This window comes from Ovis canadensis, chromosome 4 (genome assembly GCF_042477335.2).
Source record: "Ovis canadensis isolate MfBH-ARS-UI-01 breed Bighorn chromosome 4, ARS-UI_OviCan_v2, whole genome shotgun sequence".
NCBI lineage: Eukaryota > Metazoa > Chordata > Mammalia > Artiodactyla > Bovidae > Ovis > Ovis canadensis.
The window spans coordinates 58,453,393-58,479,243 of NC_091248.1; the positions used below are offsets into that span (position 1 = coordinate 58,453,393).

At 34.3% G+C, this 25,851-nt stretch overlaps 1 protein-coding gene across 2 annotated transcripts in view; it reads right to left on the reverse strand.

Annotated features, from left to right (window-relative positions):
* PTPN12 (protein tyrosine phosphatase non-receptor type 12) overlaps positions 1–25,851 on the reverse strand; it is an 86,332-nt gene that overhangs the window by 5,563 nt on the left and 54,918 nt on the right. For both annotated transcript variants that reach the window (XM_069587789.1, XM_069587790.1), the window contains 8 exons: positions 23,241–23,300; positions 21,079–21,221; positions 19,046–19,112; positions 16,854–16,931; positions 16,660–16,758; positions 9,217–9,302; positions 4,007–4,983; positions 81–158 (listed from right to left, as the gene is read on the reverse strand). In XM_069587789.1, the coding sequence (XP_069443890.1) occupies positions 81–158; positions 4,007–4,983; positions 9,217–9,302; positions 16,660–16,758; positions 16,854–16,931; positions 19,046–19,112; positions 21,079–21,221; positions 23,241–23,300 (1,588 nt within the window). The remainder of the gene's footprint in view (positions 1–80; positions 159–4,006; positions 4,984–9,216; positions 9,303–16,659; positions 16,759–16,853; positions 16,932–19,045; positions 19,113–21,078; positions 21,222–23,240; positions 23,301–25,851) is intronic.

Genomic DNA, 25,851 nt, shown 5'->3' on the forward strand with positions numbered 1-25,851 from the left:
AACAACAGATTATAATTAGCCATGTTTTTCAGGGCTTATTATTAGAGTATAAAATACGTAAAATCAGAAGATACACTCACTGTGTTCATTTGCTAGTACAAATGATTCAGGAGTTCTTTCAGGTAGGGGAGGAGGCGAATCTTCACTAACATCAACATCTATATTAAATACATAAAATTTAGACAAATTATGAACTTGTTAGAAATGTTAACTCATTTAAAAATGAACTTGTTATCTAAACAAAATGAGAGCTTTTTTGACATTCTTAAAGATCACTGTCACAAGTATCTAAGAGAACCAGTCTTTAAAAGTGCAAAAAATAAACAAGATATCCTTATCACTAGACTCATTATCAAAAAGAATGAGGAAGCTTACTGAGCAAAACCCTCCATCATTGTTCCACAGAGGAAATGTCAATGATTCTCCTGACACCCTCTAGGCCTCAACCACACTGTCCTGAGTTTGAAGGCATCTCCAACACAGAAGCCAGCAAGCAAGTGCCTGTTCTACTGGGCCTGCTGATGATCCTTTGAGTCCACAAAGGGAAGCTTTGTCATTTGAACTCAGTGTTTCCCAAACTATAATCAACTGCTTAACTCCTTTTATGAGTTTTTCCATACTGTGGACCATATAAATATATATTTAAATCCCACTCATTTTCAACTTAATAATGTACTTCAGTCATGTTTTAAATAAATATTCATGACTAAAATAGATTGATAATGCTAGTTATTTTTCTAATACACAAAATATAACCATTATAAATTTTAGGGCAAGAGAGGGGACTTATGTATACCTATAGCTGATCTATGTTGATGTGTGGTAGAAACTAACATAATATTGATAAGCAATTATCCTCCAATTAAAAATAATTTTTCAAAAGGGTCCAGTAAAATGATTCACATGGAAAAAAATTTTTTGCAATGTTTATTTATTTAGTGCCTAAAATCTTGTGAACAGTGCATATGACCATACTTTGAAGATACATTTCTGTGTACCCCTAACCCTTAAAAATATTAACAACTGTGCTTGATACTTTGCTGTTGTATATTTGACAGGACATGCATTAAAAAGAGAGTGAAAATCAAGAAAAGCCTTTTCAATTTTCAACATGCATGAGGCCAGGTATGATTACTCTGGTCCCTCCTACATTTATTTAACTGAGGCCAAAGAAAATACGACCCCCCCGGATTCTCCTGAGTAAAGTTCCAGTCCAGTATATATACATACATATATATATGTACTGTAACTCTTGCATATAAAGTTAAAGCAAGCAAAAGAATTATCCACCTTGCCTGGCAGTAACAGTCTGGAGTATTAATCCTATTTCCCCTTGCCCCTTTGTTACTAACAGCTCACAGTGAAGAGATGGGTACTGGAAGGAAGGAATGCACAATCTTGGCATTGTGGTGTCATTTCATAATTAAGTAAACAAATCAGGAAGTAGTCTGGTTGTTTACATCAAGTATCAAGTATCTTTTGGAAACTCTATACCTCTTCTGTTGTAACAGTCCTCATTTTTAAGACTTTATTTTCTAACTGTATACTTGGCTTCTCAATTGCATGTTTCTCCCTGGATCTTTGAATTGTCTTTTCTGTGTAATGAAATTCTGTTTCAGATGTTAGCTAACCAGAGATGTACATTTTCATAGGCTTTTGTAAATAATAGCACTTTATGGGAGCCTAGTATAGCCATGTTTGAGAAATCTTTCAGGAGGCCTGAGTCAATATTAAAATCAGAATTCACAGCCAGGAATTTGTTTTCAGGCAATAACTTATGCAAAAGGTTGTTTCAGGCATCATAATTATTCTATAACAAATTTTAAAACAAACAAGCAAACAATAATCTAATCTTGGTACCAATGGTTCATCGACACGGTAAAGAATGAATAACATTAAAATTTAGGACTGCTTGAGGGACTTCCCCAGCAGTCCAGTGGTTAAGAACCCACACTTCCACTGTAGGATATAGAAGTTCGAGTCCTGGTCAGGGAACTAAGATCCCAGTACAGTGTGATCAAAACAAACAAAAAGAAAAGAAATGCCTGTAGTTATGTTGCAACACAGAATGTTCTACAGGAAAATCTTTAATGCCAAAGTCATTTAAGCATAGTTTTGGTCACACTGCACTGCCTGATACACTAAAACAAAAAAAACCAAAAATGACAATTTCTTGTCTATGTATTTTCTTGTGTAGCTATAACCTAGCAGTTATTTTTCAAATCCTGAAGTTGAGAGAAAAAATATTAACAATTTTAAATTATGCTGAACTGTTATAATATTATGGCAACCGGTATCTTTTAAAGATCCCTCAAATGCAGAAGAATTAAGAACTAGCTTAATTCTTAGTAAATTTAAGAAACTAGCTTAGACTCTCATCTATTCTATCAGATACATCCCCAAAATAAAGAAAATGATAAATAAAAAATGTTTAAGATGAGGAAAACAGGAACCACAGTATGGGTGAACTTATCAGGTCAGAATTAGAAAAAGTCATCTTTCATGTTCACAGTACTAACTTTGCCCGCACATAATAAATAGCAGTCTGTGTGTCACTACCAAAGTTCATGGACAAGTAAAAGACCATTGATAATCTATCAGTAAATAGCTTTTGTGTTTATATATTTGCTCTCAACTTTATGGTCTGTTTAAGATAGCAATCATGGTAATTTTTATCAGAGTAAAGAGGAGTTTCAAGACCCAATAATACATCGTGGAACTTAGGGCATGTGTTATCTTGAGATGCATAGATTGCTTAAAGAGTCATTAATTCAACAACAGTAGCACTGATGACTAAATATGGAAATATCCCATTTTTTTACTGACTGAATTAAACTTCCCAGGCTTCCCTGGTGGCTGAGGTTAAAGCGTCTGCCTGCAACGCGGGAGACCTGGGTTCGATCCCTGAATCGGGAAGATCCCCTGGAGAAGAAAATGGTAACCCACTGCAGTATTCTTGCCTGGAGAATCCCATGGACAAAGAAGCCTGGTGGGCTACAGTCCACGGGGTCGCAAAAAGTAGGACACGACTGAGTGACTTCACTTTCACCTTTCACTTTCATTCTGTTAAGCAGTTGCAATATTGCTCCTTGGTTAAACTCATTGTTTAAAGGAGCCTTTACTAAGAACAATTTTAAAAAGGTATGTTGTAGTTAAAAGATCATAAAAGATAATGAAATAGATATCTGTTATGTTTTTGTTGTTTGGTTACTAAGTCATGTCCAACTCTTTGAGGACTGTAGCCCACTCTTCTGTCGATAGAATCTTCCAGGCAAGAATACTGGAGTGGGTTTCTTTCTCCTGAGGATCTTCCCAACCTGGGGATAGAACCCTCATTTCCTGTACCGGTAGGCTGATTCTTTACCACTGAGGCAACTGGGAATCCCTTACTCTCTGTAACATACATGGGTGAAATTAAATAGCCAGTATGTCAGTGTCACTTTAAGTAATTCTACCTTCTCTAAATCATTTCCAACTATTCAGTCATAGAAACTTTGACCCATTTATACTAAGAATTGTAAGATATAAGAAGAGAAAGTTTTCAGTTACAACAACTGAAATATTTTGGAAACACAAAGTCTGGTAAATGCAATGTGATGAAACTAAGGTAAGAAAAACTGTTGTTTACAGTTCAGTTGTTAAGTCATGTTTGACTCTTTTGTGACCCCATGGACTGTAGCCCACCAGGGTCCTCTGTCCATGGGATTTCCCAGGCAAGAATACTAGAGTTGGTTGCTATTTCCTTCTCCAAGAGATCTTCCTGACCCAAGGATTGAACCCATGTCTCCTGAACTGACAGGCCGATTCTTTACCACTGAGCCACCAGGAAAGCCAATGGTAGAGGCTTACTTAAAAAAAAAGTTAGCATAAAAAATAATTGAATTTTGCTGTATGTTCCAGAGTAATATGTGGAATAAAACATAAATTCAATATAACAGAACTGCTTAGAACAGTGACTGACTGGCACAGAGTAAAAATTTTTAAGTGTAGATACTATTATTATTACCTTTTTCAGCACCTGAATGTATTGTTCCCGCTATATCATGTCTAGCAATGGACATTGGTAATACTTTCCTTGTAGAAATGCTACTGGTGGCAGCAGAAACAGTGGCACTTGCTGTTGAAATACTGGTTTTATTCTTGGTCACAGTACCATCAGAGTTCCTTTCATCTGAGTCAGAGTCATCAGAGTGAAGAGGATTAGTAAAACTCAGGGGTGCTCTGAAGAGAGGGGAGCTGTCATGATGATCCGCAAGATCATGGGTTTCAGCTTGTATTGTGGGGCTTGGTGTTGAACTCACAGTTTTCATTGTTTGACAGTGGATATCTGAGGATTTGCCTTCAGATGAATCAGGCATGGGTAGAGTGTTCTCAGGTCCATGAAATGACCACGTTAATTGTCCTTTTCCATCAAGAGGTAAGTGGTCTGGCCTTGGAGGTGTGTCTGAATTCTTCTGTGATGCTTCTGGTAGAATAATCGGATCTTTATTTGACTGTGTTGCATTGCAGTCCACACAGGAATTCTGGGAAATATCATCAACTTTTAGATCTCTTGAACTCAATTCCTGTGACTTAGAGATTTTATCAACTGTACACGGTGAAGCCGAAGCTGATTTAATTTTAATTGCGTGTCCCCTATTTAAGAGTGTGTTCCCATCAAAACTTCTTGGTCCTTCTTGAAGAGGAACCTTCTTAATCTCAAAACTTAAATTTCGCTCCAATTTTTTATCTATCTGTTCAATAGTTGATTCATTTTTCCCTGTAAGTTCTGTTGATTTATTATAGTTTCTGTTGAGGTCTGTTGAAGGTTGTTCTGATGAAACCATGTGCAACACTGGCTTTGGATGGTATCTGTCATTGTCCTGCCACACAGTAGTGACTGTTGGAAAAGCTGAAGGGGGAGAAGGTGTCAAGATCGGGGGCACTGGGTGAGGTTCTGGAGGCTGCAGTATTTCTTCCTTAGCATCCCCTTCTACAAGGCAACTGGAAAACATGAAAAAAAAATCTGTGGTTATGAATTAAAAATTAAAACTTGCCCAACTAAGAAAATCAAATATTTAACAAGGTAGTAATATATGAACATTATTTCAAGAAGTCAAATAATATTAAGAATTTTAATAAAAAATCAGCGGTTCCCTCCCAGCCCTCCAGTTACCCTGAAACATCAAGTTTCAACTTTCTTTTTTCAATTAAAAAAAAAAATTTATGTAATTGAAGGATAACCGCTTTACAATATTGTGTTGGTTTCTGCCATACATCAACATGAATCACCCATAGGTATACATAAGTCCCCTCCCTCTTGAATTTCCTTCCCACCTCTCACTCCATGCCACCCCTCTAGGTTGTCACAGAGCCCCAGTTTGAGTTCCCTGAGTCATACAGCAAATTCCCACTGACTATCCACTTTACATACAGTAGTATATTACATGCTATTCTCTCCATTTCTCCCTCCCTAAAGTTTCAACTTAAAACTGCTGTTTCTAAGAATTACATCCATATTTCAAAACATTATAAAATGCACAAACTTAATTCTGGATCTTTCTATTTCACACATACTTTACTGTCTTCCAGCTACGTAAATGTCTTCTCCATCTCCCTAAGATTACTAATGTTTGGCTAGTTCAGTCTTATGACTAAAGCTATCATTCATAGCAATGATAGCATCATTTCCTATTTTTTCTTGCATAACTCTTGTTTTTCCCTAATAATTGCCTTGGGTTTCCTATATATTATCAGTAATTCAGTCCTTCAAATTTTCCTGCAGATTTGAACACCTCCTCTCAACTGGTCAATAACCACCAAGAGAGGCCAATAACTGGCCACATAACCATCAATACCACAGACATCCGTCTTAGAAACCTTGATCTTCCCACTTCAGTTTGGACCACTGGCCCCTGAGGCCACCACAGAGAAGATCCTGCTTCCCAGAACCCACCTTCCTTTTTCTAGGTACACACACTTGATTTAGTGGGTTATACCCTCCAATTGCTTCTTAAAAACTATAAAAAGGAAACAAATTTCCCGAGGCCTACATAATTATTATATCTTAAGGTTACTGACTTTTGGAAAAGGAATATAATTCTAGACTAGATATAACTTTCCTTCAGAATTTTATATCAGAATTATGATTCCTGTTTCTTTGAATGTGAGCTGTTTTTTCTCCCTCTTGGAGCATGCAGGTTCTCTCTCTCAAACCTTTGATGTTCTATAATCTCATGCATGCTAAATTGCTCAGTTGTGTCTGACTCTGCAATCCAATGGACTGCAGCCCCCCCGGCTCCTCTATCCATGGGGATTCCCCAGGCAAGAATACTGGAGTGGGTTGCCATGCCCTCCTCCAGGGGATCTTCCCTACTCAGGCACCAAACCCAGGTCTCCTGCACTGCAGGTGGATTCTTTACCATCTGAGCCACCAGGGAAGCCCACAATCTCATGGTGTTAGCTTTTTAAAATCCATTGTATTACAGTTTTTAATCCATTATATTGAGAACTTTCTATACAAACATTTATGTTAATACTAGGGACTTACTTTGCTAATTTATTCCCCTCCAGTCTCCTTCCAGACTATGGCTAGGTTTAGTTATTGTTACTACTATTACTATGTGACATACTCCCTAGTTTGATCTTCTAATATCTTTTCTCTACATTTTCCCTTTCTGTTCATTTTCTTGGGAAATTTCCTTATCTTTGAGCCTTCCTTAATTAAAATTAAATTTTAATTTTAAAAACTTATGCTATTATTTTTAATTTCCAGGAGTATCTTCTTTATTATGATCCGGCTCTCTGGTTATCATCTCATGGTTGTAGTATTAAGCACTGAGAAAACAGACAGGCCCCTCCCCTCATTGTGTGTTGTCTCTATTTCATCCATGTCCCCTTTTCCCCTGCTTATTTGGATATGTCTTTCATGTTAGAATCTTTTATCAAATGTCTGATAATTCCTGGCTCTGTTCATTTTAAATCTACAATTTAAATATTTATAAACCAGAATCATATGACTGACTAAATCTAATACAACAAACAAGCCTTCTTCTCCAATAACTCCAATATAATCTACAGAACAGATTAACTTGCTTACTGCAGCCATACTAAAAAACAAAGTATACTTTTTTTTTTTTAAATAAGTCTTATGCTATTTGAATTTTATTTTCAGTTAGCAAAGTATTCTTTGTGGAACACAATGAAATTCTGCCAATTTACTCTGCTGCTGCTGCTGCTGCTGCTGCTGCTAAGTCACTTCAGTCATTGTCCAACTCTGTGCGACCCCATAGACGGCAGCCCACCAGGCTCCCCCGTCCCTGGGATTCTCCAGGCAAGAACACCAGAGTGGGTTGCCATTTCCTTCTCCAATGCATGAAAGTGAAAAGTGAAAGTGAAGTCACTCAGTCGTGTCCAACTCTTAGCGACCCCATGGACTGCAGCCTACCAGGCTCTTCCGCCCAAGGGATTTGCCAGGCAAGAGTATTGGAGTGGGGTACCACTGCCTTCTCCGAATTTACTCTACTGCATGAATAAGAAAGAAGATGACCTAAGTGTGTTATACAAAATCACACACATACAAAAATTTGAGTATATATCCCCCAATAAAACTCTGATGTAAGCTGAATGAACATTTCTGTTAACACTCATTTAGTACTTTTAAAAATTACCTTTTTGTTTGTTGAAGAAAAACAGGAGTCAAAGTTTTTAAAAAGGTATATGAGAAGGGTTTAAAATTCAGAACACTACTCACTCTCCTTCAAAATTAGGAAGAGGCTACCACTATTTGTTGTTGGAGATAGATGACCATATAAATCACAAATATCAGTGCACACTTTGGGGACCTCTACCTTGGCTCAATCTCAAAATCCAAATGAAAAGATTTTAGTGTAGCAAAACAGTGTTTCTTAATTTCCTTTAAGGTCATTATAGTGTCTTTAAGACTCTATAAAGAACTGATACGGGAGACAAAAAAGTTAGAGAACTGGCAATCTCTATAGGTTTAAACTGGCTACCTTCCACAGCAAATACGAAAATGAAAATCAAACAAGAACTGCTGAGAAGTGCTAGTGGGCAGTTGACACCCTGAGCATTTAAACACTGACACCTAAAACCATCTGTATAGGCTTCCTGATCTTCCTTATAAAAGGATGCAAAAGAATTCTAGAGACTATAATATAAAATAACTATTATATCTTTTCTTACTTATTATAAGCTTTACTTTTGTAAAGAAGGATCTCATAAAGTACAGTAACTCAATGCCAAGACACAATCATAGTTGCCTCACCCAACTTTAGTCAACTACTATCATAGTTTTAAGGGGAAAAAAATTGGTGAATCCTATACAAAGAAGTTCTTCTTTGAGGAAGGTCAAGCTGTTTGGGCAGATCTATGCTCAGGATAAGACACAGTAAAGTCATCCCAACAGTATTATTACAAATCTGCCACTGTGCCTCCTTTTAATTCAGTAACTCAATCTTAACTCCACATTGTAAAGAGAAAACTAACATCTGGTGAAAACCAAGTATGTTCCATGTCCTATATGTAGCATTTTCATATACTTCATTTCATTTACTCCTCAGGAAAATACTTAAAAAGAAACCAACGAACCAATCAAACAAACACAAAACAAAAAATCAAATAAATTAAGTGACTTACAACTTCAAAGCTTGTAAGCAGCTGAAAAGGATTTGAAACAAAATCATTTTGACTACATATATTCTTTCCAAACTACCATCTACCTGACCTAGCACTAACGTGAAAGAAACGGGAGAGAAAAAGGGTAACAGGAATATATATTTTTATCTATTATAAATGAGCACTTAGTATGAAAGTAAGATAATCTAGTGATAAATTAACTCATCTTTGCTAATATTATTTAACCTCTTCATATAACTTCAACATGCAAATAATTTGAGAGTCTTAATACTTGTTATTAGAAAACTGAAATAAATCTTTAGCTAAAATTTTAGTTGCACCATATCAAAAGATGAGCTATAATCAATTCATGATTATGTTCACTGTTCTGGTATACTACTGAAAATTTATCTAAATTGAAAATAATTTTTTATAGTATACATTAAAAGATCCGTTGCCATACGTATGCTACATTCTAAACAAAAGAATAAGAGAAGTTATTTTAAAAAATAACTTAGTAATATTCAGATTTTTGTTGTTGTTTTAGTAACAGTAAGTAAAAGGTAAGTATCCTTTCAAACAAAACGTGACATACAATACCTGCGGGTCCTTGGTGGTTTTGGAGGGGGAGAATCTTGTTTGTCATGGTCTATGGAGCTGATCATATTTTCAGTGTTAACTTCATTCTGCCAAGAGGAAAAAAAGCTTCATTAAGGTTAAGGGAAAAATAATTTTCCTTCCTCATGTTTCAAATAAACTTTTTTACTGGGCTTTTGAATTTTTAAAACAATGTTAATTTTGCTAAATAATAAAATAGGTATTATATCTTCTATATTTAAGAATGAAAAGCCAGATTCAATGAGAAAAATATTTTTTAAAAAGTCCATCTCCAGTTACTAAAAAAGTCAATCGTATACAGCAGCATTTCAACATACTTCAAGTGCTCCTGCAGAGAAACAGATGTTTCAAGAAAATGAAGATCAAAGAAGATCTTTTCTTACTACCACTAGATTTGTAACATGCAGACGTTGGGGGAGGGGGAACCACAAAGTAAGTCTTATGTCCTAAACTTCTTGGAGACATATATTGCTACCTACTATTTTTAAGCAGGTCCTGAAACGGACTTTAATCATTCATTGCTCCACCATCCTTCTGTCAACACAGAATGCCTACTCCACTAGGGTACACAACCCCTATATCACTGCCTAACCAAATGGACCCAAAAGAGGCAGGCAGAGCCTCCAGGGATATACTTGGTTCTTACTGGTGACATGGACCAGTAAAGTTATTAAAAGGGATGATCCAGAGTTAGTACAGCTTTAGGTTGTATTCAGTTATGATTGTGAATAGAGATGTGAAATTATTATATAAAACATTGTCTTAAATTAGTTTATAGCTTCAGAAAGTACCTCATTTTAGGCCGTGTTAATTCTGGGCCAGAAGACAAGAATGATTTTCACTCTTGCCTACATCTTAGACAATTTTAGAAAACAAACAAGAAACAAACATCTTTCTAGATACTATAATCAACTAAAAAGTTAGTCACTCAGTTGTGTCTGTCTCTTTGTGACCCTATGAACTGTGTCAACTAAAAACTCTGAAACTGTAGTTTGCTTTTTTTTTTTAATCAAATGAACCTCTTCCATGTCCATCATGGCATTTTCTTTATATAACAGTTTCTTGCCAATGTCCTTTTTCACTAAGTATTCCCAACAAAAGGAATCAGAGACTTTAACTCTACAGCAAATTTTAGTGTACCCGTCTCCTAACATCAGATGCATCTGAAGTGTCTTACGCATCTTACTGTGTATCTTGTTCTAATGAAAACAAGAGTTACATTATGAGATGAAAGTTTTCATCCTTCATTAGCCAACTCTCAAATTGGAGACTTCTGTTTTAGGAATGTCTGCTATAGACAGGGTGACCATACAATTTATTGTCCAAATTAGGACTTGTACACCTAGACAACGAGTATAAGCTGGTTTTGCTTCAAGTAAATCAGGACTTTTCATTACCACTTTTAGATCCTTGACTATCACCAGAATTTAGACTCTGCGTCATAAAGATTACCCTAATATGGTAGTGATTCATTTGCTTATTATTTCTATTAAACAATCATATACCCAAAATAACACTCATTAGTATTTTTGTACCAAAATCTATATAAATATTCTCAGTAAGTAGGTTAAGTAACTGTTTCTAACCTACAGAAACACAGCAATTTGTAGTCATTAAAACATAAATAGCCTCATGTCATGTCAAATCAGGTTTTGCTGCCAAATACCAAACACACACACACACAAACACACCAACTGTACATTTTCCCTGTATTTTCAATTTTAGAACAGCAAGCATTGGAAAGGATACAAAAATGCAAAGGACATGGCCCCTAACTTCAAGAATTATATAACCATCCAACAAAAAAGTGAAAGGGTAATAAATCATAAAGTGGTAAAATCTGTACACTGAAGCTAGGAAATCAGAGAAAGGAAATGTTATAGATGAGAATATTAAGGATATAGTTGGGAAGATATTAAGAAGTTGAAAATATGAATGTACCATGCAGAATGGCATTAAGGGGTGGATAAGACATTGACGAGAACAGAGGCACGAGGTATAGAACAGGTGGGACTGGACCAGGAAGAGAAAGTAAGGGTATTTCCAGGCAAATGACTGTATGTGACAAAGCAAAGAAGGTGCCATTAAAGACTCCTTATTCTGGGTGAAAAAGTGCCACTAACAAAAAGGGACAAAAGAGGAAAAGACCTTCTAGGGGAGGTCAGATTTTGAGCATGTTGAATTTCTAATAATTAAAGGAATCAATGTGGCAATGCCCACACTGCAAGAACAAAACCTCCTACTCACTGGACTTAAGAACGGAACAATGTTCTTAGATTCCTAGTTTTTACCTACAATAATGTTTGCTGTACTTTTGTATCTTCTGATCCTCTTATATATACACCTTTTGTCACCACATTTCTCCTAATGTGTACTGCTCTCTTTGGCTGCTTTTATTACCAGTTAAAACAATCACCAACTTTTGAAGTTGAAAGGTATTTTAGAAATTAAAGAATCTACCAGAGATTAGGTTCTAGTGTACTGTTTGTTTCAAGCAGAGATTACTAAAATTACTTTTAAAAAACTTCTGACCACTTTCACCCATTTCACTGAAGTTATTTTATGTATTAATATTTCCACATAACAGAACTGTATCAAGGGCCACAAAAATAACAATTAGAGCCTAATAATCAAATATTTAAAGATGACACCACTCTTATGGCAGAAAGAGAAGAACTAAAGAGCCTCTTGATGAAAGTGAAAGAGGAGAGTGAAAAAGTTGGCTTAAAACTCAACATTCAGAAAACCAAGATCACGGCATTCAGTCCCATTGTTTCATGGCAAATAGATAGGGAGACAGTGGAAACAGTGAGAGACTTTATTTTGGGGGGCTCCAAAATCACTGCAGCCATGAAATTAAAAGACGCTTGCTCTTTGGAAGAAAAGCTATGACCAATGTAGTCAGTGTATTAAAAAGCAGAGATATTACTTTACCAACAAAGGTCTGTCTAGTCAAGACTATGGTTTTTTCAGTAAGACATGTGTGGATATGAGAGGTGGGTTATAAAGAAAGCTGAGTGCCGAACAATTGATGCTTTTGAACTATGGTGTTGGAGAAGACTCTTGAGAGTCCCTTGGACTGCAAGAAGATCCAACCAGTCCATCCTAAAGGAAATCAGTCTTGAATATTCACTGGAAGGACTGATGCTGAAGCTGATACTCCAATACTTTGGCCACCTGATGAGAAGAACCGCCTCATTGGAAAAGACTCTGATGCTGGGAAAGATTGAAGGCAGGAGGAGACATAGGATGAGCTGGTTGGATGGCATCACCGACTTGATGGACATGAGTTTGAGTAAACTCCAGGAGCTGGTGATGGACAGGGAGGCCTGGCGTGCTGCAGTCCATGGGGTCGCAAAGAGTTGGACATGACTGAGTGACTGAACTGAACTGAACTGAACTTAGGATGTATTATCAGTTGCAGGACGAAATAAATACTAAAACAAGGTGCTTAAAAAAAAAAACACATGTGAGGAAAAAATTCAGAATTTGATAGTATCAATCCTAAAATGTACAACATAAACATAACAGGATCATAACACAAATTAACAATAATTGTTAACAACACTGTAACAAAAATGTTGTCACTCAATAATCCTAAAACTGAAAATTCTGGCATCAACTGATGGTAGTATCTTTTACATACAAGAAAAAAGGCATGTGTGCACACCTTAGAGATACTTGCTTACTGAGGTATTTCTATATCCCAAGTCCATGCTACTGAATCTGAAAATAAATTTTCTCTTTAGATCTCCTACTCTTCCTGGAAGTGATTTTAGTTGTAGTTGTAAATATCTCTAACAAATACTATTTATTAGAGTCATACTGTTGACTAGCATTTCAAACTAAAATCTCTACAAAAATAATTCCAGAACATAGAGCTTTGAGTTTTTTTTTTAATTCCTCAACTTCCATATTAAGTAGTTAGAGAAATAATAAATGGAGATTTATTATTTCTCAGAGCATAGGTTCAAAAACGTAAGTAATATATTTCAAATCATTTTACTCATCATACAATTCTAAGATAATTTCCCCCAATTTTTTAGATCCCACATTTCTCCAACTGGGATTTGTGGTTTCCAACCATATATAAACATGTTTAAAAAACAGGTCATTTATATTTTAAAGTACCTAGAAAACAAGATTTCTTAAGAGGACAACATTAAAAAATTATCTAAAATGATACACTATCTTATCTTCTATCTACTTGTCTTTCCACTTTTTTATCCATTCATCCACTGAAAAATACAGTTCCAAACATTATGGTACACAACCTTTGGCAAAGCTATCAAATACTGCTTTCTTAGAATGGATTCTATAGAAAATTGTTTTTCCCTCTTGCAAAATAAGAAAACCCACCTTGTCCAATGGCAAATTCAGCAGTCACCCTGTCAGCTTTAACAGAAGTTAAAGTTGCAAGCATGTAGTATGTGTCTCCTATATAACCAGGCAATGAGATGAGAGACTAGGACTGAAATAACTACTATTTCTATCGTATGTTATTTCACCTAATCTCATATAATATATGATTTTTCTTGTATTCCTTGGGGATTTTTAAACCTTTGAGCTACTAGGCAGAAACTATAACAAAATTATACTTGTAATGTGGAGTTCAGTATAGTAAAAAGGAAGTTTAATTTTAGGAATAAAATCTAAAGAAAAATCAGGTAATGAGAAAAACAAAGATGAAAATAATGCAATATTTATCACATTTTCTGGAGATAACGTAAATACAGTTAAAAGCTTTAAAAAATACAACACTGAAAACTGTATTTTTTTTTCATAGCAAAGGCAACAAAAGCAAAGTTAAGCAAGTGGGATTATATGAAACTAATGAGCTTCTGAATAGTAAAGCAAACAATCCAGAAAATGAAAAGGCGATCTACCAAATGGGAAACAATATTTGCAAACCATGTATCTGATGAGGGGTTATTACCTAAAAAAATTTAAGGAACTTGCATAACACTGTAGCAAAAGAAAAAAAAAAAACAACCCACAAACAAGTCAATTAAAAAATGGGAGAAGATTTGAAAGATATTTTTTCCAAAGAAGACACGATGATGGCCAACAGGTATGTGAAAAGAGGAAGATGAAAATCAAAACCATACTAAGACCTCATACCTGTCAAAATGGTAATTATCAAAAAGGCAAGGGAAAAACAAAAGAGAACCTTTGTGTATTATTGGTGGGAATGCAAACTGATGCAGCCATTATATAAAACAGAGGTTCCTCAACAAATTAAGAATAGAACTACCATATGATCCAGCAATTCTACTTCTGTATATTTATCTGAAGAAAACAAAACACTAAGTTGAAGATACACACACACATAAATGAAGTATCATTTGTTCTTAAAAAAGAATGAAATCTTGCCATTTTCAACAACATGAATGGAACTTGAGGACATTATACCAAGTGAATTAAGTCAGAGAAAAGACAAATACCATATGATCTCATATGTGGAAAAAGAAAACAAAAACCCAAACCCAGAGATACAGAGAACAGATTGGTGCTTGGGTGTCAGTGGTAGACCCAAAGTGAGAGAAACGGTCAAAATTTGCAAATTTCCACTTATAAGTAAGTCATGGGATATAATATACAGTTTGGTGACTATAATTAATAATACTGTATTTTATATTTGAAGGTTCCTAAGAGTAAATGGGCTTCCCAGGTGGTGCCAGTAGTAAAGTATCTGCCTGCCAGTGCAGGAGACATAAGAGACATGGGTTCAATCCCTGGCACAGAAAGATCCTCTGGAGAAGGGCATGGCAAGCCACTCCAGTATTCTTGCCTGGAGAATCCCATGGATAGAGGAGCCTGGCAGGCTACAATCCAAAGGGTCACATAGAGTCAGACACGACCTAAATGACTTAGCACATAAGAGAATACAAATTAACAGTTCTTAACCACAAGAAAAAAATTCTGTTAAATATGTATGATGATGGATATTAGCTAGACTTATTATAGTGATAATTTCACAATATATGCAAATGTTGAATCACAATGGTGTACACCTGAAAGTAATGTTACATGTTAAGTATATCTCAACAAAAATTAATGTAAATAATTTCCATACATGAAAAATATTTTTGTTCCTAGGAATAAGGAAGTAGTGTAACTCTGAAATACAAAAACTTGAACTTTGAAATTAATATTGCATTTAAGGAAAAAAACAAAAATATTTTTCAAATAAAGTTTAACGAAAAATGTAGCCTACTTAGTTTTTGTAAATTTAAAGGAGTCTCAAGTTAGGTAAAATTACACACAGTAATATACAGACATTCTACTCTATATTATAAAATATTTGGCTATGTTGAGCACAGGCTATAACAGGCTTTAATTAAACTAAAGAGAAAACAGATGTGATAATACATGAGGCACAGTTGCACAATGATTCCTTTGTTGATGAAGGAAATAAGAATGAGGTCACATATATGAATCTTAAAAATCTGAAACTATCACATGTTTAATAAAGGAAATACACTATCCCCCAAATCCATGGGTCAATATTGTATTACTTAACACAGTGAAGTAATAAGCATTTGGTTAACTAATCTCTCATTTGTAACACCAAGATATTCAAACAAATAGTCTTGGAAATTGCCAAAACCACATAAAAGGGGGAAAAAATTAAATGGTTATAAGGTTATAAAAATTAAAATTAATTTTAAAAATTAAAAATTAAAATTAAAAGGTTATAAATGTTACCACTAATATCTTCATTTTACTTAAGTTATTGGAGCTAAATTGGTTTATCAAGTGACAGTTAACTTAGGTTCAATAATAAAGATGTAAAAAATTTATCCAAAAAAACTCCAAAAAATGGCCCAATACTTTCAAGGATAGAATGATTATATAGAGGAAGTAAGAAGAGTACTTTTTAAAAAGGCAGAAAGAGAGCACTGTGAGAAAACAGTTCATTTGTCAATAAAATAGCCAATAAAATCTTTTAACATTAAAATGACAAAGAACTAAAGCCCCAAAGGGACATAATTGTGGTCCTATAATTCCACTTAATTAAAAAGCACATACAAAGTAATGACAAAACTGTATATCATGATGAACAAAAACAAAATAAAATTCATGTAGAATCAACTTAGAATTACTTTGGTTGGATGGAAGGGGAGACAGAACTACAGTTAATTTGTTAAAAGTAATCTATACTTGAAATGATATTGAATTATATAATTTTTAAGATCTAAATTCATAAATATATTTTATTTAGAATATTATTTAACTTTTTTTAGGGTCATTAAATTATTCATCACAGTAGAGATTGAAATAGGAAGAAAAGGAATTTTAAAAAATAAAACAATAACTAACATATTTATTATTAGATAAAACACAAGATGAAAATTAAAAAGCTAAATATCACATCTTGGTAAAAAGTAAATTTTCTAAAATTAATATGCAAAGAACACCTACCACTCCATCAGTAATTTTCTGGGTGCCATGAATTTCATATAGTTGTAGTTGTTTTTCAAACAGTTGGGCGATAGCTCTATGAACAAGCTCATATTGCTCCTATTAAGGAGATGAAATGATAAACAAGGGAAAGACATTAAAAAATGAAGGCAATTATAAAAATACACTTCATAAAGTGAAACAGAAAAACACACCTTAGTTTGTACTGCAGAATGCCTCTGTGTTCTCATTTCTTGTATTAAGTTAAAAACATTAAATTCTTCTGGTATTTTCTAAAACAAAGAATTTAATACATGAACTCTGGACAACCATTCAGAAAAACAGTGTGACAGTGTTCAACTTTTCATACAGACGTTATATATAGCTGGATAAGTGAAAACATTTATTAAGCACTACCTATCATGTACCAGTGACTGTCTAGAGCCAAGAACTAATCTTGACTCTCAGGAGTCAAGTTAGTGAGCCAGATACGGAGACAGATAAATGTCCAGCCAAAGTATGGTTGCAGTTCAGTTGGAGTAAATATGCTGTGACCAACTCTGATTGGTATGTGAGTGAAAAATGAAAGAAATAAACACAAACATGGCACATAGAATGTATAATCTATTTGGGGAACAGAGACGTTTGATGTAGACAGAACTGACTAAAAGACTGAAAGAAGGAGAGCTGTTCAAAAGAGAAAAGATAAGGCTACTTGGCATAAGAATACAAACATGATCAAGAGTTTGAATTCATTCTATAGGCTAGGGTTTTCCTGGCTGTCTCTGTGAGGACCAGTTGAGACAGCTACATCTCTGGAGACTGATTGTGAATCCTACAGAATTAGTTCCTACACCTGGTATTTTAACTACTACAATAGGCAATTGTAGACATGAGCAGAAATACAGACATGAGCAGATCTGATATTCGGGTAACTTTTGTAGCAGGGAAAACAACAGAGTGAAAAGTGGAGAAACTGGTGGAGGTTTACTGAAGCATTCCAAAAAAAAAAAAAAAAGAAAGAAAAGTAGAAACAGATTTGAGACATATTGCTGAGGCAGAATTATTAGAACTTGGTCATCAGCAAGAATATTTTGGAGAGATAAAAAAGATAGAAAAGTTAAAACATGATTTCTAGCTTCACTGCTTAGGAGTCTTGACATATATCAAAATGTTTTTATATCAATTCCTAACCTAAGGCTTAAGATTATATTTGTTATGTCAAACTCAATCAAGATATTTAAGATACACAACCCTTCTGAAATGGCAAGATGTTTGCCTGCTTGTATTCATCCAAGTGCTTCCCATCCTGATTTTAATCCCTGATTTTTATGTTAAAATGTGTTATAAAGCCACTTAAATTTTGTTCATTTCATATGAGTATCAGGAAATGATTAGAATGGGGGAATACCAAAATAAAATCAAACAGCAGGCTTTTTGAAAAACAATTGAAAATTTAAATATTCCTCATGCAAAAGTACAAAATGGAAAGGCAGAGAAAAAAAAGTTAAATGAATAAAAGGAAGAAGGAAAAGAAAATAAATATTTTATCATTCATATTTTATATGACAGATTGACATATTCATAGAAATTATAAAGCTATGAAGAATAAAACTTCTTCCTAATTCATAGAAAATGAATGTACTATAGAACCAGCAAATAAACCAAATCTACATATAAGGAGACTTTTGCTTTTTAAATCTGTAATGAAGGCTATTTCTTTATATCCTCCATGGTATCAAAACCAATTTCTTGGAAACAGAAGTAGTAGCAACAATAATAACAAGGATTATAATAAAAACTAACAGTAAATGGAACACTTGCTATCTGCCACATACAGTAGTGATGAACTTTACAAGTTTCTGAAGAACTTACTTAATTCTTCAATTATTAACGGTATGATTCCCACTTTGAAATAAAGAGATTATGGCACAATGAAATAAAGTAATTCGACCAAGATCCCACAACTAGTAAATGACAGAGCCAAGAATTTTAACCTGGGAGGTCTAGCTCCAGTCAGCATTCTTAACCACTAAACTATATAATGTTTCCAGTTAGACATAAATATTCACTGACTTGACTATATTTATACATAGATAAATATAAAAGGCACCAGGGATGCAGTATTTGGAAAAGTCAACGCAGAGCATACATATCTAATGTAGGTATAAATTCATCCAAAACAAATGAGTGACAATATGTTCATTTTGCTGCCCAGTGTATTACCTCATGCTAATATGCATCATTCATACCTTTCACTGCCTTTATCTCTTACATAGCAAAGCTACTTCTAAAAAAGTAGTAACATGTATAACAAAACGTATGGCATAATTTACTGCAATTAGTCATAAGTTTAAAAATCGTAACAGATGAATTAGATATAATGCTATATAAAAATTATTCTTACCCCAGCTTTCAGTAAATTCCACGTATAATCTATGGCACAAATGGCACCTGTTCTTCCACAGCCTGCACTATGGATATAAAATTTGAAAAAACAATTGATTTTTGTAATAAAAGAACTATAAGATAAACGTGGATGGATATGTTAATACTCAGAAGCGAAAATCGTTTAAGAAAGCTGATAAAATTCTACTTATTTAGTAAGTAAACTACAACTTAAGATGTGTGCAGGGCAAACATCCTTAAAATTATGATTTACATATTGTTTTCCTTTAAGGAACCTGCAAGAGTAATACCTCGAAACCTTCACTTTGAAAGTCTGTCTACCTCGTGAAACCTTGTCTAGCTAACAAAACACCTTGCAGAGATAAATTTATACTATGTTCTAGATAGCTCTGGTAGAGGGAGAAATCTACATCATTTCAACCTGCAAAAGGTACAGGAAAGATGAAGATTAATAAGCCCTAGAAACTGGTTTGAACATAAGCAGTGATTACACTAAAGAAAGAAAGGCCTCTAATGCTTTCTAATCTCCTGAAGAACAGAACCTAAAGAATGTAAAGTAAAATATCAAAGTTAGTTATTTTAAAACAAGACAAAAATAAAGTAAATGGTTTTCAGCTAGAGGGAGGCAAATGCACCCAACGACTGGAAATCACTATGAGTAAATAAAGATGCTACTGACATCTTTAATAATTTTAGGCAGAAAAAAATTGGGGTAGCACTTTAATATGTATTTTGAAACTTTTAGAAATATCATGTAATCTAAGAATTCATGATACAATACATTTTAAGCAATTTAGTATGGTTTTCTAAAAAGCTCTTAACAATAGACATCAAAATATTAATTTTAAACCACTGATTTATTTGTCAATTCCACACATCAAAACGTTTCTAAAATTTTAGTGTTAAGAGTTACTAGAGCTAAATGATATATATGTAAAACTTGGTGGTTAAAAGTGTGATATTACAAAGACAGAGACAACTATATCAATGAAACACTACAGTTAACATAATATTTCGGTTGTTTGAAAATATTAAATGATCAACTTTATTTTATTAAAAGAAAATCTTCACATCAAATTGGGTTTATGACCTATACATTGGCTGGACAATATGAATACAACAGGAAATAATTTCAGTTAACTTGTAAAGAAGTCAAGCCAAAGCAATTTATCTTTTAATTCTACAATTAAACAGACCCTTCTCTTTTTAACCAGTTAACTACTTAGACTCAACTAATCACAGACAAACTAAAGAAAAATCATTTTAATTAAGCAGGTTGCTAACTGATTCCTACGTCTACATCAGCAGGTCACCTTTCTGGTTCATAAGAAAAAGCAGCCCTTTCACTTCACTAATACAGGCATCACAATCCAACCAAATGGCTAAGAAAACTCTCTTTGGTGCTCCATCACCACTAATGTCTTTTTCTAACTTTTTATTTTTTATATTCGAGTCAATTAACAATGAGGTGACAGTTTCAGGTGGAAAGCAAAGAGACTCAACCATCCATTCTTCCCCAAACTCGCTGCCACATAACATTGAGCAGAGTTCCCTGTGCTACAGAATAGGCCCCTGTTGGCTATCCAATTTAAATATAACTCCACTAATACCTTTTAACTATTGAATTAGCCTGAGTTAATTAACCTCTGAGTCTGAAAATTTTCATTTACTTTTCATAACAACTGTGAATACAGGTTTAAGTCACTTAAAAAATAAATTGCTATTTTATGAAATAAGTACTATGATTTTAAGTCTTTTGGAAAAATCTAATATAAAATAAAAAATTAAGAGAAGGAAAACTGCCTCAGGAATTAAATGACCAATCTAACTCCGGGAGCTGGTGATGGACAGGGAGGCCTGGCGTGCTGTGATTCATAGGGTCGCAAAGAGTCGGACACAACTGAGTGACTGAACTGAACTGAACTGAATGAAATTCGAAACTTATGTTTCAAAATGCTATACATTACCCACATTATAATGCCATCTATACTGAAAAATATTTAATTAAATATTTAGAAAAATTTTTTGTACCTGCAATGAATACAAATAGGCACATCTTCATGTTCCTGGTATTTCCTCATTAAGCTTATCATGTCCAGAATAGAATCAAATGATGAAGGAACATCATGGTCTGGCCAGTTCACATAATGAAACTGATATAGCCTACGAGATTCCTTCAAGAATAACAGAAATTCAACCATATAAAAATACAGTTACAAATTTTAAACCATAAAGAAAAGCTGCACATCTCACTTTGCTGCCATTTCTAAGATAGGTATGTCATATTCAGCACTTTGTTAAAAAAAAATGATAGCCTACATTTATCACATACCTTTTCTTAATCCCCCATGTAATACAATGGGGAAGGTACTGTTAGCACAATCCTAATTTTATAGGTAAGGAAATTGAGACAGAAAGAATAACTTGCATAATGTTTCACAGCAAATGACAGTATGGGATCGGAAAGCTGGCAGTCTTACTTCCAAAACCTGCACTTTAACCAGTATACTATATAGTTAATCTACAGCAGTAAATGGATGAGCAATAAACCATAAGCATTGTTTTACAATCTATTACAGTCAGAAGGCTAATAGACTATTTAAATGAAAATGAAAATTTCCGAACCCAAACCTACTCAAATTATGGTGCAGGCTGCCATCCATCTCCCTACCCTTTCAAGGGGTTTGTGAAATAGCTTTCACGTTATTTTAATAATAATACTAAGGTGTTATTTGCCATTTCCACTCTCATTCTCTCATCAGTGTACAGCAGTCTTCTCAAGGCTACGAGACTTAAGGATGATGTCATCACTTTGAGAGCTAATGGAATGTCTGCTTGTGTATTAAAAAAAAAACCTCAGTTTTAATTTCAAATATAGTAAATACTAAAAGATATAACCCATATAAACAAGAGCTCTTTGGAAACTTCAATAATTTTTAAGAACCTGAAGAATGGCTATTCTAGGTGTTAACCAGAAAAAGCACTGCTTGGCATTCAGGCAAAACTATTCAAATGCTACTTCTGTCATTTACTGAGTAACTTTAGGTAAGTTACCTAACTTCTCAAAGACTCTATCTTCATCAGCGTGCAATGGAGAAAATGGTATCTATCACTATAGAAGTTAGGAGGACTGAAATGCCTGATATACTACTGAAATTCCATAAAGTACCTATCATTATTAGTACAGATTAAAAAATAGCAACCAAAGTGATAATAATTGAGTCAACTAAAGGGAAATGATTAGTCGGGTCAGGGGATGCTACAACTACTGGAACCATGTCTACTTATCATCAGTAAGGAATTAAGGAATTATGTTTATAAATGCACTGGTTGGAGAAGAAATGGTAAGCTTTATGGCCAAGCTTATTTACTTTAAAGTGATTCAAATTTAAGACCAAGGAAGAACTGATAGGCATTCTCTCATATCCGTCAGATTTTTTATTCCTTTCTGAAAAAATTTCATTTTATATAGTTCTGTTGAAGTCACAGGCCTCAAGTGAAAACAAGATACATATAAATGAAGACTTAGCTTTTTTAAAAAAATTTTTTTATGTTTGAATGCACTGTGTCTTCATTGCTGCACACAGGCGTTCTCTAGTTGTGGTGAATGGGGGCTACTCTTCACTGTGGCTCAACAGCTTCTCATCGTGGTAGCTTCTCTTATTGCCGAGCACAGGCTCTAGACAAGCAGGCTCAGTAGCTGTGGCACATGGGCTTAGTTTCCCCAAGGCACGTGGGATCTTCTGGGACCAGGGACCCCTTGTACTGGCAGACAGATTCTTAACCACTGGACCACCACCGAAGTCTGAAGACTAGCTTTAATGGTGGTTTGTTGCTTTCTAAAACATTGTAAACCAGTCAAAGTGGGTAATAATTATGTAAATAATAACATAATCTGTTTATTACAATAGAGGAAAAATATCTACAGCAAAGAAACCAACTATTCCATAGTGTAAATTTAATTTAGGGAAAGATTCTAAGTGAGTTAAAGTTTATATTACTTTAATTGATAAATATAAGGCTTAAGATAATAAAATATCACATCTGATTTTCTTCTTTGTTACACTACATAACAACAACAAAAAAACAATACATCTCCTTAACTATGTAAGATAAGATAGTATACTGTTTACACATAATGTCTCTTTAGGGTACATATTCTTAGAAACTGTCTCTAAATGGAAAATACTTACATTTTGAAATTCAAGTAAGAGTGTCCTAATGAAGTAGTCTGTTCTTGCTTGTTCAGCTTCCTAAATAAAGAGAAACACTTGTGAGTCAGTGAGAACATTAAAACAAAAATATTTACATGCCAAAACAATAATTTCTTAAAGTTTACAACATGAAATTACCTTTAAAATTCTAGGTATGTCTAATAATTATAAAAACAACCATTCTAAAAGTCATCAATTTGGTTATTTAAGTTTTATTTAGAAGTTTGTTTTTAAACAGAAGTGTCTGTCAACCAATTGCTTAGCTAGGAGTGGATCATCCAACGAAATACTTGCAAGGTGACAACCATCACCAGAATCATGTAACAGAATAACACCAACAAACAAAATGTTACTTCTAAAAACTACAAACATCTTCAATCATTTTATCTATTAAGCTTGATTTTTCTCTACCTAACACTCAAACTCTGAGTTACATGGATGCGAAATGGTTAAGGAAAAGGATGCATTCAGAAAACACCAAATTATTATTTTGGTTGATGACAACATAGTCACTTTACCTCTTACTGTTATTTGTCAGTATATTAGAATGAAGCCTCTTCATCAATTTTTCACTAAGTAAACTATTATTTTTGCCTTTTTAAACTAAAACTACAGATAGGTTGTCAAGAGCAACAGATATGCTGCTTTATTAATTTAAAAAAAATCAACACTATTCCAGCTTTAATGTTATAAACCATAATAATTTATTTTGAACTTTTCAAATAACATTAGGGGGAAAGTATGTTATTAAAACAGAGAATAAATGAAAACACTGGTCCAAGACAACGTTTGCTCACCTATAAAAGGTGAGATAAATATTTTTGACTTTGTAGGCCATAAAGTCTCTGTTGTGCTGTGATAGGCAAATATGTAAATTAATGTGTAAGGCTGTACACCAATAAAACTTCACTCACAAAACAGGCAGCGGGCTAGACTGACCCATGGACAGTGCTGATCGACGAGGTTATAAGCAGCAACATGCTTCTGAGCCCCTGCTAGCCAGGCCCTCACCCTTCACCAACACTCTACTCTCTTTCCCATCCCCAAATCGAGAGAGCTTTTCTAATACTCTCAGTCTTAAACACTGTGATTGCCAAATAGAGTCAAATCACTTACTATGGTTATTTTCACTACCTTGCTTTCTATTCATACATTTGATTTGTGTTTTACAACAGTGATAACAAATCCTGAGTTCTCTGAAACAATTAAATGACATACAAATTACTTTCCAGTTTGAAATCTTGAAAGAAAAATTTTGCTTCTTCAGCAATCCCATCACTGATAAATCAAACCAGCTCTTATTGATCAAATCAAACTTTTTATTAACAGCACTTTAAAAAATTACTCTTTAGTGCAATTGAAAAACCAATCCTCAAATCAATTCATCTTTTCCCAAATTTCAAACTATTTCCTACTTTTCTCTATTGATTTTGATAAATTGTTTACTATTCCTGATTCCTGCCTGTTAAAAAATTTTGTTTTGTTGTTGACCATTAATCACTATATGCTGTCACCTGAACTGTGACATTCATTACAGTTAGTACATTTAAATTTACAAATTTTCAACATAACCACATTGCACAGAACTAGGTTTCCTAAACTGTCCAGGTACTTAATACTGTAGAATACTCTCTAAACTGGTGATGGGGGTGGGCGTGGGGTTAGGTAGTGTTCCATCACAGAAGTACAATATGGTTATATACTGTTTTTCACTCGTTGCAAATAATATGAAATGCAGTAGGATTTTAATTTTTTAAATATTTAATCCACAGTTACTTCTAACCAGGACTTTAGAGAACTGACTATACATTAAATGCAGGCTGTTATAATTATGAGTTAAAGTTAACATTCTAACAATCACACTGCATTATAAAGGAGACTATGGAACATAGTTTGAGTCCTTATCTTAATCAACCTAGAAAGCACTAAATTCCTGGTAGCATCAGAGGAATTCAGAAGTCCTAAATACAAATAAGTCAGAAAATTAAGGACTTCTTGAATACAACAATGACGAGTAAGATCACAGAAATTATATTTCATTTAACCATGGAAAACAAAATAAAAAACAGTTTTGAGATGGGTAATGTAATGGTCAATTTTATGTGTCAATTTGGCTTGGCCACGGTATGCTCTGATTATTGGTCATACGTTATTCTTTGTGTTCCTGTGAGGGAGTTTTGGGGTGAAATGAACATTTAAATCAGTGGATTTTGAGTAGAGTGGCTGGCTTTCATCCAATCAGTTAACCCATGAATAGAACGAAAGGATCAGACTCGTCTAAGTAAGAGAGAATTCTCCAGGTGACTCCTTTCAGCACTGGCTCTTCCTGGTTCTACAGCTGACTGTCTTTGGACTGGAGCTGAAACGTTAGTTTGTCTGGGTCTCAGCCTTCCCACTTTCAGACTAGAATTGCAGTATTGGCTCTCAGTCTCCAGGCTGTGGGTCTTCAGCCTGAAACCGAAGCATCAGCTCCTCCTGGTCTCCAGCTTGCCCACCCTGACTGCAGATTTTGGACTTGCCAGCTTCCATAGTCATGTGAGTCAATTTTGACGAATCTCTTTTCTATATATACTCATTCTACTGCCTCTGT